The sequence below is a fragment of the Stegastes partitus genome, unplaced genomic scaffold, assembly GCF_000690725.1.
Source record: "Stegastes partitus isolate 25-593 unplaced genomic scaffold, Stegastes_partitus-1.0.2 Scaffold317, whole genome shotgun sequence".
In the NCBI taxonomy this organism is placed as follows: Eukaryota; Metazoa; Chordata; class Actinopteri; family Pomacentridae; genus Stegastes; species Stegastes partitus.
Window position 1 is genome coordinate 63,522 of NW_007578048.1, and position 18,435 is coordinate 81,956.

General features: G+C 45.5%; 1 protein-coding gene across 1 annotated transcript in view; it reads right to left on the bottom strand.

Annotated features, from left to right (window-relative positions):
• The window catches only part of LOC103358522 (transmembrane protein 132C), a 269,564-nt gene that overhangs the window by 58,915 nt on the left and 192,214 nt on the right, over positions 1-18,435 (bottom strand). Inside the window, exon 5 of the mRNA XM_008283522.1 lies at positions 7,712-7,907. Coding sequence (XP_008281744.1) covers positions 7,712-7,907 — 196 coding nt within the window. The remainder of the gene's footprint in view (positions 1-7,711; positions 7,908-18,435) is intronic.

Here is an 18,435-nt window from a genome sequence, read left to right on the forward strand (position 1 = left end):
TAAGAGGTCTGCACATGCACACACACACACACACACACACACACACACACACACACACACACACACACACACACATATAGACACACACACACACACAGGCATCTTTAAGCAACAAAGATAAACAAGTGTTCTAATTAAGAATTAATTACATAGCAAAGCCTCAGAGAGAGGTGAAACTCTACGGAGGAATAAAAAAAAAAAGAGGGATGAAGACGAGACGGGGGAAGCGGTGAGGCAGGAGGGAGGGAGGGAATGAAAGGATGGAGAAGGGGTGAGTTGGAGGAGAGGAAAAAGAAAAGTGGTGAAACAACTAATTGGAAAGAGGAAGGAGAAGAAATGGAAAAGAGGAGCACTGTAAATAGTATTAAACTCCAAGACAGAGCGAATGAAGATGAGGAGGAAAGCAGCTCGACATGTTCTTGTTTCCTTTCGCTGTCTGTTAAACATGAAAGCATCATTACAAGAGGACACAGGTAGACGAGGAGAAATCAAACATGCAGGTTGTCAAAAAAAATTAGAATTAAAGCAAAAAAAAGAAGCAAAGTATTTATCTAGGTCATTGGCACAACGGTCCAGCAGAAGCATTGCTGCTTTCAGTCTCAGTCTATTTCCCTCCCCTCTCTCTCGTTTGGAATGAAACAGCCAGGCGGAGGTGTGTAATGACACTTGGAGGGAACATAAAACAACATTATTACTGATCCAATTTATCAGGCACTAAAATACCTCTAAGAGCAAGGGAAGCGTAGTGGGTCCATTCCTGACCTCCTTTGTCATTGTGTTTTTTTAACATAACAGGTACATAACAGGTTATTTCAGCCCTGTTTTTCTTCTTCTGTCCTTTTCTCTCGTGTGTTCTCAGTGGTTCCATCACAAAGATGAGTTCGGTTAAATCAGGTAGAGTCAAAGATTTAAACAGAGGAGGATGTAGAGCTATGCTACCAGTTAGCATGACGCTGTGACGCTGTCCTTGGTGCTGAAATCTGGGCTTTTCTGCTCCGATGCTGTTTTTCTGTAATCAATAACTCACATTGATGGCACTACCTATGGCTTCTATGTTCAGTACAGAGTGTTCACATCGTTTATTTAAATAATCTGCTATGTTTGCTTGGTCATATAATCCTGAGAGCTTCAGCAGGAGGCAACTGGGCAGAGCAGGGGGTCTACAGCACCATTTACTACAGATAAGAGCTCAATCCTCCTAAAGTTCCCCACCACTAACAGCTCGAGTCATCCCTGACCTGGCAGTTTCACAAACAGTCACATCTCGAGAGTTTTGGGTGATCTGGAGGTGACACTATATATGTGGGACTATATATCAGTCATTAAGAACTGAAGGACCTGAATCAAAGAGGTGAAACATCTTCAAGAATGAAAAGTAAAAGTCCAGTCACCTCCCACTGAAGTTACTGGGATTACCACGACCTGGATGACACGCCGGTTGTCAGTCCATCACTGTGGACCAGACTCAATCTGCAGCTATAGAACTCCTGACTAGAGTTTTGGTTCACGTTGACATCGTTGGGATTCAGTAAATCCTAACAGCCACCATGTCAAAGTCTTAAAATTAATAAATAAAACATCTCAACATCTACCTGATGGATCAACACAAAGCTCAGCACATCCATGGTTACCAGAAGATGAATCCTAAAGGCCACTATGAGGTTCACATGTGGAGTTATGACAGATGTCTAACAACTATTTAAGTGTTTTCATGGTATCAGCTCCCCTCAGAACGGATTAGAAAGGCTTTGGTCATCCTGTGAGCTTCTCTCTCAAACCAGAACTCTTAGTTTATGACCAGATATCTGATGACATCCCCCCTCAGCTACACTTTGTGTTTCTATGTCAATGTGTCTAACCCACAGTGTGCTAGCATGGTGTGCACGTTAGCATGCTGACGTTGGCGTTGCTCTGTTGGATCAGCCAATCAGGTTGATTGACACTCAGCTACACAGAACGCATTGTTGAAGTTTGGGAGGTTTTTGCAGCTGCTGCTCAGGGAAGCTTTGCCATTTATTCATCCATCATCTCTACACCTTCATCCTCACTAGGGTCATGGGGGGCGGAGTCTATCCCAGCTGACTCAGGGTGAAGGCAGGTTCACCTGGACAGGTAACCAGTCTATCACAGGGCTACACTTAGAGACAGACAACCAAGCACACTCACATTCACACCTACGGACAATTTACAATCACCAATTAACCTCAGCATGTTTCTGGACTGTGGGAGGAAGCCGGAGAACCCGGAGAGAACCCACGCTGCACGGGGAGAACATGGAGACTCCACGCAGGAAGATCCCGGGTGTCCTCACCGGGACGCCAACCGGCGACCTTCTAGCTGCGAGGCTACAGTGCTAACCACCGAGACACCGTGCAGCCTGCTTTGCCAATCATGGCTACACATATTAAATTAACCATGCAGGTTTTCTTAGACGTTTATGAGCAGCTCTGAGGAAGCTTTATTCCAAAACCTGCCTTCCAGCGTGTGCAGCAGTTTGCTGTCGTATCCCATCTCATGACCTGAGCTGTTGTTCTTCAGATGGACGGTGACATCGTCGGCCAACACCTGCACAGCAGCTGAAGCACAACAAGACGACTGCACCTAAAACCAGCTGGTGGATTAACCGCCGGTGGGAAAAAAAAAAATCTATGTTCACTATTTTGAGCTCAAAATGAGTCAGACTTCACCGCGTTTATTTCCCATGTCCCACTTCGAAGAAACTCACAATCCAATTTGAGAGGATGTCTGAGTGAAATGAAAGAAACGTATCATCGAGCCGCCGTATTTGTAAAGAAGGCCCAGGCTGAGCTCTATTGGGCGATTGGCTGCCGCGGCGGGTTGTCGTTCAAAGAATGGCTGCGAGTCCACTTTTCAGTTGAGGAATCCAGAGTTGTTCTGACTCCTTTGCAGTTCTTCTGTTCCACCCCGCTGTTCTCCTTTAGGCAGAGAACTCCCCGCTCTGCCGCTATTCAGCTGAACCTCTATGAATCAGATGGTTTCTTAGAGGAGGAAGCGGCGTGAATGACACCATGTTGGCTCTACAATACAATATTTACTTTGCTCGGCGAGTTAAAAACTGTAGTAAATTACACAGCTGACAGTGCTCCGTGCTTCTGTCTTTAATTTTCTGTTTAACCGTTTGCAGAAATCAATGAGACAGAGGCGTCGCTGCTCACAGAAATAAATTAAATCCAGATTGTGTGAGTGCTGTTGTGTTACTCCGTCTGTGTGTCCATCTCTCCGGCTATCTCTGGTTTTTTTTCCTCCCCTTTCCCGTCTCCCTAACAACTCTTCCTCCCCATCATCACCTCTTCTCTCTAAAAGATGAAACCCATTTTTCAGCCCCCACAAGAGACAAATTACTCTTAATAATCCCTCGTTTCCTGAAGAGGGCCTCTTTCTTTCCAGCTCAGCCAAGAGACCAGAACCTTAATGGATATATGGAATTAGGAGGAAAATGTCGGAGAGGGCTCGATAATGACAGCCAGTGTTCTGGTTTTCATTGTTGACTTGTAAAAGAGAATCCGGCGCTCCGTGGATAAGCTGACTTCTGATTTGGGAGGTGGAAGATGATGGCTGAGGTGGAGTTGAATCAGCCAAACAGATGAGACAGAAATAATATTTCAGAGCCGGCGCAGAGTGCTCTTGATGCAATTATGCGTCATGCTTAGCTTTCAGGCTGTTAAAGCAGCCATGAGAAAGATCCCACATTTCGCTACACGCTTGTGTTTGCGGTGTTTCAGTTTAGCTCCCGAACCCGAGACGCAGGAGAGAAAGATGGATGTGAGACGCCGTGAAAGCTTTCACGTCTCTTTGAAGAACTCGTAATTTCCATCCTTTTCCGAGTCCTCCTCTCCAAGACCTGGAGAAGTTGGAGCTTTCATCTTGGTGACCTATCACAAAGACCCCTTTCAGTGACAGACATCTTAGACAACCAACCAACAATCAATGCCCGGTCAGCAGTTCTGGTAAACAAATCAGGAGACCCAAATGGCTTGTAATAGCAGCCATTTTGATGCTTTTACCTAAGGAGACGGGCAACAGGGAGATGGAGGCAGAGGAAGCAAAACTGGGTGTGTAGGAGCATCTACACAAAGATAAGTGTGTTTGTTTGTGTGCACCGAGGCTTCAGAATAGTCAGAGTGGAGATGTTTTCTACCTGCCTTCAATATCTGGAAGTAACTGAAGAGAGAGATGCTTTCATTTACACCTGATTCCTGAAAACTTCAAGAAAGTGTGAAAAAACAATCACCAACAACTATCAGGAAAATGCTCTTAATTATTGTACCTGCAACATCCATCATCTCTACACCTTCATCCTCACCAGGGTCATGGGGGGCGGAGCCTATCCCAGCTGACTCAGGGTGAAGGCAGGTTCACCTGGACAGGTAACCAGTCTATCACAGGGCTACACTTAGAGACAGACAACCAAGCACACTCACATTCACACCTACGGACAATTTACAATCACCAATTAACCTCAGCATGTTTCTGGACTGTGGGAGGAAGCCGGAGAACCCGGAGAGAACCCACGCTGCACGGGGAGAACATGGAGACTCCACGCAGAAAGAAAGACGCCAACCGGCGACCTTCTAGCTGTGAGGCGACGGTGCTAACCACTGATCCACCTGCAGCCTGCTTTGCCATTTATGGCTACACATAGTAAATGTGCCATGCAGGTTTGTTTAGACGTTTATGAGCAGCTCAGAGGAGGCTTTATTGCAAATACTTCTAGAATGCCATGCCTTCCATGTCTACGTGAGGGTAACGGTGACCCCAGTGCTTCTCTGCCATCCACACCTAAGTTATCACTGTTGACCTTTAGGGGGCGCTTTGATATTTAAATTCCACACACCCTGTGCTGTCACACACCTCGGGAACAATCCCATCGACGTGGTGCTGCAGCTCAATCTGCTACGTCCTATAAATGGTGGACGCATCTTGGGGCTCCACAGGGTTTTCTGTGACCGACTTGGACCTTCTATAGCATGACTAGAACCTTGTGCAGAGTCCGTATGGGTCTGTGGACACGGATGCAGAAAGCATGAAGTGGCCTTTATTTTGCTGAAGACTAAAAGCTGCATGAAGCCCTGACAGGCTGGTCCTGGGTGAGGATCCGATGATACATGATGCAGTGATGATGCATGTTTTTGGGGCAGAACAGGGAGGAAACACGAATCACCGAAGCACTTGTAGTAAACACACACATAGCTGAGAAAGTAATAAATGAGCGGAAAGAATGAGCGTGAAAAGAATGAATCACGCTGGGATCCTTGAGTCTGTTGATTCCAACCCAGTTCAGCACCTGCAGGAGATTTCTGACATTTCAGACGGAGCTCTCCGTTACTATGAACAAAACACCTTCTGAGAGGAACGAACTCCTCCCAGCAGTGGATCTTTAAAGACTTGTTTAATCTGTGCAAAGAAGCAGCTGGAACCGTCGGGGTTGTGGTTTCACAACATGTAAATCAGCCACTTCACGTTTGTTTCATTTCACTTTGTCGCCCGTCACAGAACTGATTCTGTTTTCAGACAGAACAAACTCCACCCAGCCTCCATACGGCGTACAGATTACAGGAGGAAAACTCCTCATAAAGGCTTTTCTTTGTTTTTTAGCTGCGTGTATCCAGGGAACTATTATTTCTTATGAGCAGTAATTTGCAGAAACCTTCAGACGACACATCGATTCGTACAGCTGACAGAACTACACGAGCAGATTTATAAATTAACGATCTCATTCGATCAAACTTTTCATCTTCAGCTAACACCCATGAAATCAGTCTAAATTTTTACCAAACACAACATTTAGATAGAATACAGTGAATCCTAGAATTCCATCCAAAATCTCTCCCACCAGCGCCGCTGCTCCAAACGACGGCTTCAGGGTTGCTATTTTTCCGGCGTGTGAAAAAAGACAGAGGGTGGCGCAGACACCCTGAACAAAATTGGGTTTTGTCACAAGGGCTTTGCTGTTTGAAGGAGGACTATCAGGCCAGATTAGCTCTACCTCAGCGGTAATGGAACCGGGAGCATTTTGAAAAGCATCCTCCGCCTCTCTCTCGGGCCCGAGGTCCTCGGTTTGCTTCAGCGTCGTCGGGGTTGTGAGGGTTCGCCGTTAGAGGCGGTGTTTCATCTGATTAGAAATGACTTGAATCTGTTTCCCACCTTGAACCTGGTCCACGAGAGGCAAGAATCATAACTCTACAGATTTCCTGTGTTTCCAGGCAGAGCAGGTAGCTGGGTGGCACATCGCCCTATTTACCAAAACCTACTTTCATTATTATTTATTTTAAATCTATACAGCTAAAACTGCTTGTAAACAATAATTTGCATCTAGTGAATGAGCAGCTCCCTGAAATGTTGCACCTGACTTTAACGCGGTGCTGAAACACAACCAGACAACGTTGCATCATTTACACTATAAACACCCGACTAGAGGCAGCCCTCCTCCACCCACCGCCCCGGACCTCAGCCACTGCAGGAGAACAATCATTAAATTAACATAAACTTCAGATTATCTGTACCACCAACAAACCAAATAATGAAAGTACACATTAATTACAGGCGTAAACAGGCTGTATTCAAATGAGAACACAAGACGACCCGGAGCAGCAGAGAGGTGATCAATCTCAGAAACAGGAGGATTATTTTAATGGGGAGGTGCTTTGTATTGTAATGACCTGCGTCTGACTTCTTTCAAAGATCTGTTGGAGATGCTGGGATGTTTCATGAGTTGGTGTAAAGACCAGAAAGAGCTTCAGACGGGAAAATAAACACGTTTAAAATGAACTCCTGGAATTGCCTCAAAATACCTTAAAACATAGAAAACTTTATGCAAAACGAACGTCTTTTTCTTCCTTTTTTGGTGATAATAAATTCAATTAAAGGAGAGTTCAGGGACGATCTGAGAAATTTAACCAAATCAATTTTACTCGAGGGGCGACCCGGCATCAATATGCAGCAACGGAAAGAAACCTGAGAAGAACTGGATGTAATCGGTGTGATACCAGCATCGGCGTTTGCTTACTCACCATCTCTCAGTTATTGTTCTCGCTCAGATGTTATTGGTGAAGCGATTCCATCACATCATTTCCTCCCGTCTTCCAAGTGTGCAATTAATAACTGAATCTGACTTCTTATTCTTTTGGATATGACTCAATTCCTGCCTGAGAGGAAGGAGCAATGACGCTGTTGCATGGATGGAAAACAACATTTGAGACCAGAGGAGGCAAAAAAAAAAAGAAAAAAGAAGCTTGAGTCTCACCAGGACTGACACCTGCCAGCACGGCACATATAATGGGCGAGTATTTGTGCATGAAGGTTGATGTGTCTGTGTATTTTAGGGGATGATTGCAACAGCAAATGCGAGTCTGTGTCAACCTGTCAGCCTGCCTGCTCGGCGCGTCCACGCTGGTGAGGCGGCAGTTTGTCATTTTTATAAACCTGCGAGGGTGAAAACCTGCTGTGTGTGTGTGACCAGGAGGCTTGTAGCGACAGGAGGGGGTAAACAAGCTGACCTTTACAGCTTTGATCACCCCGGAGGAAGGAGGTGGGCTGGGGGTGTCAGCAGCAACGAGGAGGAGGAGGAGAAGGAGGGAAATGGAGGGAGAAATTGAGTCTATTCCAGCAGAGGAAATGTGTACCGCTGGGTTTGTCAATATGTGCGCTCATAGATATCTGTATCCGGGCTCATCTGTGGAGGCGTCCTTACCTCAGCCAGCGGTACGATGCCCTGTATGTCGGCGTTGCTGATGTAGAGGTGCGAGACTTTCTCCGTTTGCCTGGAGGCTGTCTGCGTGCCGGCTGGGTATTCAATGTTCCAGTGCAGAGTCTGGGTTGGCACCAGGTTAATCACGTTATCCACCTCAAAGTCCAGCTGCATCACCTCATACGAGGAACTCTCCAATCTGCAAAGACACAGAGAGGTTAGAGATGAGTTTCTGTCCTTAGAGGATGCCTCGCAGGCACCTCGTATACCGACACAATTAAAAGACTCCAGTCATCACGTTAATGCAGTAACACATGCCGTCTGTCTGACCAGATATTCTGAAACAAGCGCCTTTGTGCTCGTGAGTCAGCGTGAATCTCCTGAGCGGAGATCCCTAATTTGCATCCACATCGAGCGTCTACACATGCTGTTAAAAATAATAATCAGGATGACACTAACGGGAGGACGAGGGTCTGCGTGATGGAGGCGGTAATGAAAAGTGCTCATGTTTTAAGCGTTACGTTCAGACAGATGAATGGGTTGAACTTGGCCGTTAACCGGCTCAACAAAACCCGAGACCCCCATCAGAGATAATGGACATCACAGCCGACTCTTTTTAATCCCAATCAGGTTCCATTAAAGGGAGCGTTTGATATTTGATGCTTCTTCCGCACAAATGATTGCATGCTAGCTGTAGAATTCAGATGAACAAGTCAGGAATTATTTCCTTACATCTGTTCTCGTGCAGAAATGTAAATAAAATCTGCAGATAAAACCCTCAGATATTCCAGTAGAACTAAGTAAGTCTGCCCTTGTTTATTCCTGCTCGTTATATCACTTGTTCGTTGGCCTGAAGTCACTGAACCTCATTTACATCTTTATCTCGGTGCTCCTTTACTCGCTAAACTCCCACAATGCTCTCTGCTTGCCCACATAGAAGCGCCCGCCTCCTCTGCTTGCTACAGTATTAAACAGTAAGCGGAACCACCTAGTGGAGCAACCAGGTACTGCAGCTAGTCTACAAATGCATATTAATGAGGATAATGGCTTTAAGAGTCGGCAGATGATTAATAATAAATGACTCGGGTTGGAATGAGAGGAAAATAAAACCCCAGAAACACGATGGCAACATCCCTAATAAAAAATCAATCAGTCAATAAATGACTCTGGTAAAAAGTATTGTTATTGTACGTAAGATTAGACATGATAAAGTTAATTATTTAGTTATTCACTGGATATTCTTTCTGATAACAGACTAATCAATCCAATGAGGACAAAGCATAAAAACATATTTATGCCTTTATTGCATCACCAGCTGAATGCGTGTAGGCTAAAGTGGCTACCTGATGCTATGCTAATGTAGCCTCATGGCTTGTTTAGCGGCATTACGATCACACAGCTCAAAAGGTCTGCAGATATAACGTCACTGACAGGGAGGCACTTTATGCAGCTAATTTAAATCTGTAGCTTTGAGCAGAAAGTCCTCCTGGATAGTTGTGCAGCATCAGTTGCCATGGTGATGTAGCAGGTTAATGGATAGTCACATTAGTGATGCTGAAAACGTTGGCTACGTCGCTAACCTTGCTTCATAGCAAACGCCTCAGTGTTGCTGCTCAGGATGGTTTAAAATCACCTCTAAAGCTTAATTAAACCTGCACATAGGGGCTGATAAACACATAACCACAACAAATGACCGCTGCAGAGGGATGTGCCAGATTATTTTCTTGCCCAGAAACAATGAGGTCCTGTCATCATTTGGAGGCTACAACCAGCGGAGACTCCAGAACATACTTTGGTATTTGTTTGGATTAAAAAAAACAAGATGTAATATGTTAATTAGGGAGCTGCAGAAGTGCTGGAAGGTGGACTGCTGTATCGAGCCAAGTTTACTGCTTCTGCTTTGCTTCCAGTCTTTGTGCTAAGGTAAGTCAATTAACTCCTGGCTGCAGCTTCATATTTAATGGGCATGTATTCAAGACGTATCGATCTGCTCGTCCAAGCTTTAACAAGAACCTGCAAAAGTCTGTTTCCCAAAATGCCAGATTATTCCTTTGAAGTACTCCTGGTCTTTGGACGTGTAATAATCCTAATGTGTGGCCTAAAAATATACAATAAAGAAAACCAGCGTTAACATCAGCAGCAGCAGCAGCAGCATCATGGACTTAAACATTATGACGGCCTGTTAGCTCAGCAGACCTTAACTCTAAGGCGTACAGGTTTACTGCTTCAGGTCCCACTATTCAACGTAAAAATACACATTTAATGGATGCGCTTTGGATAAGTGCCTCGCAGGACACATGAGAAGCTTTCTCAGCTGAAAAAACATCACCCCTAATGAACCGCAGTCTGGTTCGTGTCAGTCGTCGGCCACGATTCAGTTTAAACTTTCTACTTGGAAAACTACTGCAGAATCCTCCCTTCACTTTGCCCCTCTCTATTCTTATCCTGATTCATATGTACAGAAATGTGTCTGTCACTTTGACAGCTTGGATTCCTGCTGCACGCCATGCCCTCACAACTCTGCAGACTGTCATTACCTGCTTTGCTTCTCGGCTTGTCAGACATCGGGATCCTATCTGCTGCTACTGTGAATTACACCTCATTCTATCATTTGTCACCGCGCAAAAAAATCCTTTTGCATCTTCTTCTCCTAGACTTCAGCCATCTGTGTCGTAGCTAGAGTCTGTGCTGCCTCATCCCCGGTAGTGAAGACGGTGGTTAATGAATGAATAGACGACTCAAAGGGAACAGAAACGCTGCGTCTGCGCCGCTTTGACCAACAACGGAGGAGAGGGAACGTCTTAAATGAAACGCCGTCTGAAATACGAGAGCGTGTCGTCTGTGGTCAAGATAGCAGTGAAGGAAACACTCCTACGGTTCACAGCAACACAGAAGGTCTCCAGGGTGGGATTCTGGAGATAAACATTCACATCGACTGTTTCCCTGCATCAGAAAAAGATGATTTAGATGCAGTTTAGTAGCTGAAAAATCTGTGGCTGTATTTCTAAAGCTCTGTTTCCTGTCCTTGTTAGCACCACACACACACACACACACACACACACGGTTAGCGGCTAGCGGAACATGAATTAGAGAGAAAGAGGGCGAGCGGCTGTAAATTGATTTTCGAATCAGCTACACGTGCGCACTCACACTGATATATGGGGGTTGAAGGTCACGACAAAGCCAATTGCTGAGGGTCCGTGATATCTGGTGTGTCTGCCCGTGTGTGTGTGTGTGTGTGTGTGTGTGTGTGTGTGTGTGTGTCCGGGGAGACGGGGTGAGCGATGTGTTGCCCAGATAGATTAAGGAGAGAAAACTGATGGGTGTCAGCTCCCCTTGACCTCGTCCAGATCCCCCATAATGCTTGCTTTTCTTTAATCTGTCTCTGCCCATCTGTCTGCCTTTCTCTGTCTCCCGCCCAACGCGACCCAAACCGTTTGTTAAACGTGTGCAGCAGCAGCAGTATGGAACAGATACACCCACCGGCAAACGACACCACAATATATTCCCGTAATAAGCTGCCTTTTCTGGAAGTTCACGTCCTTCCAACGCGGGTGGAATCACACATTTGTTTTTCTCTTGACTGACTCGTTGGTTCAAACAGACACAAATCAGAACAGAGTCGAACTTTTGCTCCTCTTTAGCAAATCCTTGCTGTGTTTCATCCATTACCGAGTGTTGCTGAGCTTTGGCTTGTTGTGGTTCTGTCAGACCGACAAAGAGAGACAGTCCAATTTCCTAATCTGAAAATTACCAACCCTGACTCGACCAAATGGCTTAAATTGAACTTTAGATCAGCGGGTTAAGCAAGGTTTTTTTAAGGAGTCATTCAGTAGCTCAACTCCTGCATCTCGATCCGGTCTCTCCATCATAAGACGTAGATCACGGTGGGCAATCCTGGTCCTGGAGGGCCACAATCCTGCATGTTGTCAGGATCAGGATGGTTATCAGGCTTCTGCAGAGCTTGATGATGAGCTGATCATTTGAATCAGGTGTGTTGGAAGAAGGAAACATCTAAAACATGCAGGATTGTGGCCTTCCAGGACCAGGATTGCCCACCCCTGGGGTAGATGGACCTCAATCCACCTCCACAAACATCACAAATGGCTTTGGAGTCCAGCACCTGCCGTGTTGGACGTCCACCACGTTACCAGACAAATAAACGCTGTGCATTCATCACAAAGCACCACATCCAGGGTGGAGTTACAGCTAAATGACATACATGAGACGTCCACGTGAGCTTCTGTCTGGCTCAGTACCACACGGGGATATATCGGACCGTTCAGGAGAAACAGCTGTCTCGTCGTCATTTTCACTTGAATATTGATACGAGTGCTATTTACAGTCTGGAGCTGGTTATTACTGCCCCTCCAGTATGACATGAATGCCGTATTAGTTGATCACATCCACGCGGGCCGTATTTCAGCCGCCGCCTCACCTGTCAAGTCCAATCCCATTAGCGCTGAGTGTAAATGAAAGAAGCAATAACCGTCGTCTGTACGATAAAGTGTGATAAATTATTTGCTTAAGGCCACACTGGAGCGTGCAGTGGGCGATATTACATAGAAAGAAAAAAACTTTTTTTTAGTATAAATGAATGAGATTTGTTTTTTAAGATGCTCCGCCATGTCTTACGTTGTGTGCATGTCTGTACCCATCGATAGAACGTTGTGTTTAGACGGACACAGCAGCCGTAGTTCATGTTTTCCAGGAAGAAACCCAAAACAGAGCAGAGGTTCAGACGCACTGTGACACGACGCTCCGTCACTCCGGCTCTCTGTTCCTGTCTCATGCACACAGGCGATGCACAAGCAACACACTTCGTCTCACACACACACACACACACACACACACACACACACGTGTACCAAGAACCACCCGAAAATTATTGAGTGTGTTTGGGTGCAGTGTAATCGCTGGAGCTGAAAAAGCAATGTGTCTGCGGTGACAGGTTCATTCAGGTGTTCGCTCCGTCCCGACCACAAGGCTCCAAAACAATATTACACTGTCCTCTGGTGCATACGTGTACGACGCGGCCGACACGCTCACACATGCACGCGCCACAACATTGTTCTCCAACACTCGAAGGCAACCGAACGAAACCGCTGCAGAACTTCACACTTTCTCACCGCCTTCCAGTGTGTTCTCCTTCAGGCAGCGCTGACCGGCAGCTATTATCCCCGTTAGTGGCACGGCGGTGCAAGTGGACCGTGTTGGTCGGACTGGGTCAACACGAGTCGTCTGACCCGGTTTTCTCACAAACATGCAGCTCGGACGCTGTCTGTCTTTGGGAAACAGGCGCTTGTATGGAGGATAGGAATTAAAATGGTATGTTAGGATGTTTTAAGGCATTTAAAATGACTAAAAGATTAAATTGCAGGGAAAGAGATCAAGAGCGTCAACCAGAGTAACTATGGAGCTGGAGCTACACCTAAATATCTCTGTGGATCTACGTGGAAGACGTCATCATGAGTAAGCCAATGTTGCAGATGATGGATGTTGCAGACCCAGACATGAAGCAAGCTCATTGGCTGATCCAATAAATGCAGCATGCACCATTGGGAGCAACTTCAGGTTCAGTGTCCTTGGACAACACACTGAACCTGAAGTTGCTCCCAATGGCAGCAGCAGCTTGCATGGCAGCATTGGTGTGTGAATGTGTGAATGAGAAACACAGTGTAAAGCGCTTTGAGTACCACTAAGGTTGAAAACCGCTTTATAAGTGCAGACCATTTGGATATAGTTAAAGTGTTTTAGTTGTGTAATCCTAGCTAGACTTTAATCATCTGATTTACCATCACCTGAAGCTTTATGAAACCAAACCACGTCACAGAATGTTTATATGTATAAAGTATAAAGCAAAAACAGAGAACTGCATTTTTATAGATTTTCAGAAAACGTATTTCTTTCTTGTTTGCTTGAGAAGTTGAGTGGATGTGACTCAGTAGAAATGACAAGAACAGAGATAACTGAAGTTTGGTTAATGTGTCAGATAGACGATGGAGTCGTGGGTTTATGAAGGTCTGTGAGGATGCAGTTATCTGAACTCTTCACATACTGTTTTTGCTTTTCTTTAACTACCTACCTGCTGAAGTCATGTATCTACGTAGCTGCTGTTTTGTCTACATGACACGGCCCATGTCAGATTTTTGCATCTTGGGGTAGCATCTTGGTAACCGTTTTATAATTGCCATCGCGACCTGACGAGGCCAGATATCAGCGACGATCCTCCCAACTACACACCTAGTTAGACGGTGGACGAGATTTCATTCTGTAGCGTGTGATGTGTTGTTTTTCTTTTTGTTTCTGTGTGTGTGTGTGAGATGATGCCTGGTTGGGTAGCAGTCAGCGGTGGCTGGTTAATGCGGCGCCCCGTCCAACTATCCAGAGTGTTCCCAGCCCTGGACACCACTTCTACTGGTTGAGTAATGGTGTTGCTCTTATTTTTATTTCATCTCGTGTGATTTGCCAACTCTCTGCGCTGTCTGTCTTCCACACCCACCGACAAGTATCTTTAGAAATTCTGATCCGAGGCGAAACTATATAAAACAAGATAAAGAAAAGTGGTTACAGCACAGAACACAAATTACCTCGATCCATTACAGAACAACTCTTTGAACACTTCAAAGGGCCGGAACATCTGACGGCCGACTTATTTCTGCCTCACCTGTGCAGCGAGGTAATTGATAGTTTGATACACAGCGAGACAGACGGACGGACAGATCCACATCTTTTTGATACTGAATGTTTGTGTGCCGCGGGATTCTGGCCTGGCTTAGCCTATAAACCCAGATAAAACGCAGCACTTCTGGCAGCGGCCTGCGTCTTGTGAGATGCGCTGGCTGGACTCACACTAAACTTGTTTGGCACTTCTGGAGTCTCAGAGCTGATTAGGAGAGATGATTGACTATTTTTTTTCTCTCTGTTTATCTATTTAGCCATCAATTAAACAATTTAGTTTCCGGGCTGGGTCAACTGAGATAGAATCTTATTTGCAGCCTCACTGATTCTGTTCATCACTTAGTCTTAATCACCTTTTCGTTTCACCATCTCCTTACAGGCTTGTCTGTTTTTTTCCCCTTTAGCCGTCGGATTCTTTCTATTTCAGGCCGTCCAAGTGGCCTGGCAGGGTAAAAAGAACGTTAGCTGGTTGGTCTGTCTAACATCTGGACCAACTATTATTATCCCCAGAGGATGAATCCTATCAACTTTGAATGGATAATCCAAGTTATTCCAGTGTCAGTAAGTGGTCACAGTTCTTGATTTTTACTACAACGTCTGCTTAGATGGACGACAATGAAATTAACAGGATGAATTGCTGTAACTGTGGCGGTTACCATGGTTACCTACGTTATCATTATCAGACCAAAGTTTTAATTTGCTGCTTTAAGCCATGAGTTAGTTCCACACTAGAGGATCAGCGCAGTGACGAAAGGCAATGAACAGGTATTCCTGACCGCCTGGCGACCACTCATGGACGGACAGTCTTGATTTACTGTCAAAATGATTCTCTCATCTCAACTGGAAGCCGTCTGGACTGAGAACGGACTCTGGACATTCCTATTCATGCTGAGGTTTAAATGTGATGGACTCTGGCGGGTTAATGAAACTGTGACGTGAGCACGATGAGGGAATGATGAAGGTATTTTGTTTATTTTGTGTATTTTGTGTGTATGTGCTACTTTGTTTACCTTTTTGTTTTTGTTGTTTTAACTATATTGTCTGATTTGTTTTTGTTTTGTTTGTTCCTTTTACAGATGTTAGTCTTATTGGCTGTGTCCACGTCCTTTAATTGTTATATTGCTTGAAAAACTCAATTAAAAAGAAGCCATGAGTTAGTTAGCATTTGCGCTTTGAGCTAGCTGACATTAGCATTTAGCTTAAAGCCACAAGTGAGAAAACAAACAGGCATGTCTATGGGGTATCTCACATATTAACCACAAAACAAACTAAAAAATAAATAAAATCTGATGAATTCTTTATCAGGTAGCTATACTACCTAGCTCTAACTGTATCACAGCCATATCAGCATGCGTTTAGCTGAAGTCACCACCCAGCAGAACTAACTAACAACCTGACACGTCAAAGCCACAGTTCAACAAATATCAGCATGACTTCCATCACTGCGATTACCTTCCAGGTGAAAATGTGAATCACGATGCGAGATGCAACCAAACCGGATTTCAAACCGGAGCCATAAATGATCTCAAATCAAACCTTTCTGCCACCACAGCTGCCCTACATGCAGCGACATCTTTAAAAGAAGACGAACGCCAAGACACACGGGAACTTTAAAAACTAAAGGAACAAAATATGATTCAGTAGGTACAGTTTGCTGTGTTTTCAGCTCACACCATGAGTCTCAGTGTGTGTGTCTCTGCATGCAGCAGTCATTTGTTGCACGGGGACCAAACAGGAGAGTTGGCACATTGACCCAGGGGGTAGCACAAGGACACACACAGATACACAAACCAAGCGACACCTCCAGCAGCCTCCACTTAGAAGTGGATAGTCAAGGACTCGTCCATCTCTCTGTCACAGCTCTAATAAGAGACACACATTGCATTCGGCTGCCTCTTGCGCTTGCACAGATCGTTTCTTGAGTGATGAAGTCAAATCTCACACAATTGGGTTCGCTGCTGCAACCAATGTATGCCCCGTACACACACACACACACGTACACACTCTGCATTATTACCACAGCATCTGATGTGAAACTGAAACTGATTAGATTCACTTCCTCCAGAGAGAGATCTGGCTCATGTGTTCCCTTTAAATTTAGAAATATTCATCAGCGAATATAAATTACATTTGAAATAAACTCGAGCACGGTGGCTGATTATGATGGTTACTGAGAAGTCTGCTCCTTCCCCAAAACTTTCTCCTGTTTCCAGAGGAGTCCAGCTCCCCGCGGCTCCTCGCTAATTCAAACGCCGCTCCTGACCCCTCGTTGGTTTGTCCTCCTGAAGAGAAGCAGGAGGTAGCGGAAGAAAAATCTCTCTCTTTAAGTCACCCTCAAAGTTGCAAAAAATAAAAAAACCCACACATATACAATCCATAAACACACACACACACACACACACACACTCATTCACACCATGTAGCGAGTGCAGGGAGGACAGGTTGTCTTATCAAAGTGTGCTGTAGGAAAGTGGTGGTCTCAGGGGAAATTCAAAGGACAATAGAGAACAAACACACACACACACACACACACACACACACCAACAGACATGCACCGCTGGCAAGAAGAAAGGAAGCATCCCCCGGGAGAACACTAGGCAGGAAAGAAAGGATGGAAATGGGAGGAGAACAAGAAAAAAGGTGAAGGAACAATTTTTCTCTTTTTGCTCAGAGGAAGTTGTCACTTACAGCATTTCCCCTCAGCAGCTGCACAGCCAGTGGCTGACAGCAGGTAGGGGTGTGTGTGTGTGTGTGTGTGTGTGTGTGTGTGTAGGTGTGTGTGTGTGTGTGAGTGTGTGTGTTACACAAAGAGATACACACAGGGGGCTTTACAGAGAGACAACCAATATAAGAGACAGCCACAAAGAAAGGATGGATAGGTAGGTAGGAGGGTAGGATGGATAGGTAGGTAGGTAGGAGGGTAGGTAGGTAGGTTGATTTCTAGGTAGGCAAGAAGGAAGGGGTAGGTTGTTGAGGAGAGGTAGGTAGCATAAGGTTGGTATGTAGGTTGGGGTAGTTAGGAATGCAGGTATGTAGGTAGGAGGGTTAGTAGGTAGGGGTAAGTAGGTAGGGATAGGTACGAGTAGGTAGAGTGGGTAGGTGTGTAGGTAGTTGGGATTGGTAGGTATGTAGGTAGGGGTAGTTAGATATGTAGGTAGAGGTAGGCCATAAAGTCAGTAGGTATGTAGTAGGTAAGTAGGTAGGTAGGTAAGTAAAGGTAGCAGTAGGTAGGTACGTAGGTAGGCAAGTAGGGGTAGGTAGGGATAGGTCAATATCACAAAAGGTAGAAAGGTAGGTAGCAGTAGGTAGGTAGGGGCAGTTAGGAATGTAGGTCAGTAGGTAGGGGTAGGTATAGGTTGGTATCTAGGTAGGTTCTGAGGTAGGTGGGTAAGTAGGTAGCTAGGGAAGGAGAGGAAGGTTGGTCAGCTGGTAGGCCTGTTGGTAAGGGTAGTTAGATATATAGGTATTTAGATAGGGGTAGGTAGGTATGCAGGTTGGTAGCAGTAGTTAGATATGTAGGCTTTGTAGGTTAGTGGGTACAGAAGGGCATGTAGGGATGGGGTAAGTAGGTAGAGTAGGTAGATGTGTAGATAGTAGGCGCAGGTAGGCAGGGGTAGTTAGATATGTAGGTAGAGGTAGGTAGGTTTGTATGGGGTAGGTAGAGTGGTAGGTAGATAAGCGAATAGTCTGGTGGGCAGGAAGGGGTAGTTAGAGGTAAGGCCACAGGTTTGGTGGGGAAGTTGATATTACACACACACACTCATGTGCACACACAGCTGTCAGAGGTGTGTTTAGCTGCTACAGGAAGACAGAGAAAGACAGAAGCAACGGCAGGACGACGCCAGGCGGAACCACAGGCCGACAACACGCTGTCACAGCCATCACCCACCTCCACCTCACAGCCATCACCCACCTCCACCTCCACCTCCACCAGGCCTGTGTGTGCGTGAACGGCAGCATGTGTGTGACAGCTGGACACGGGGATGCAGCGCACGGTCGCAGACAACCGCTGTCAGTTCGGCTTAAGACAACCTCGAACCACGTCT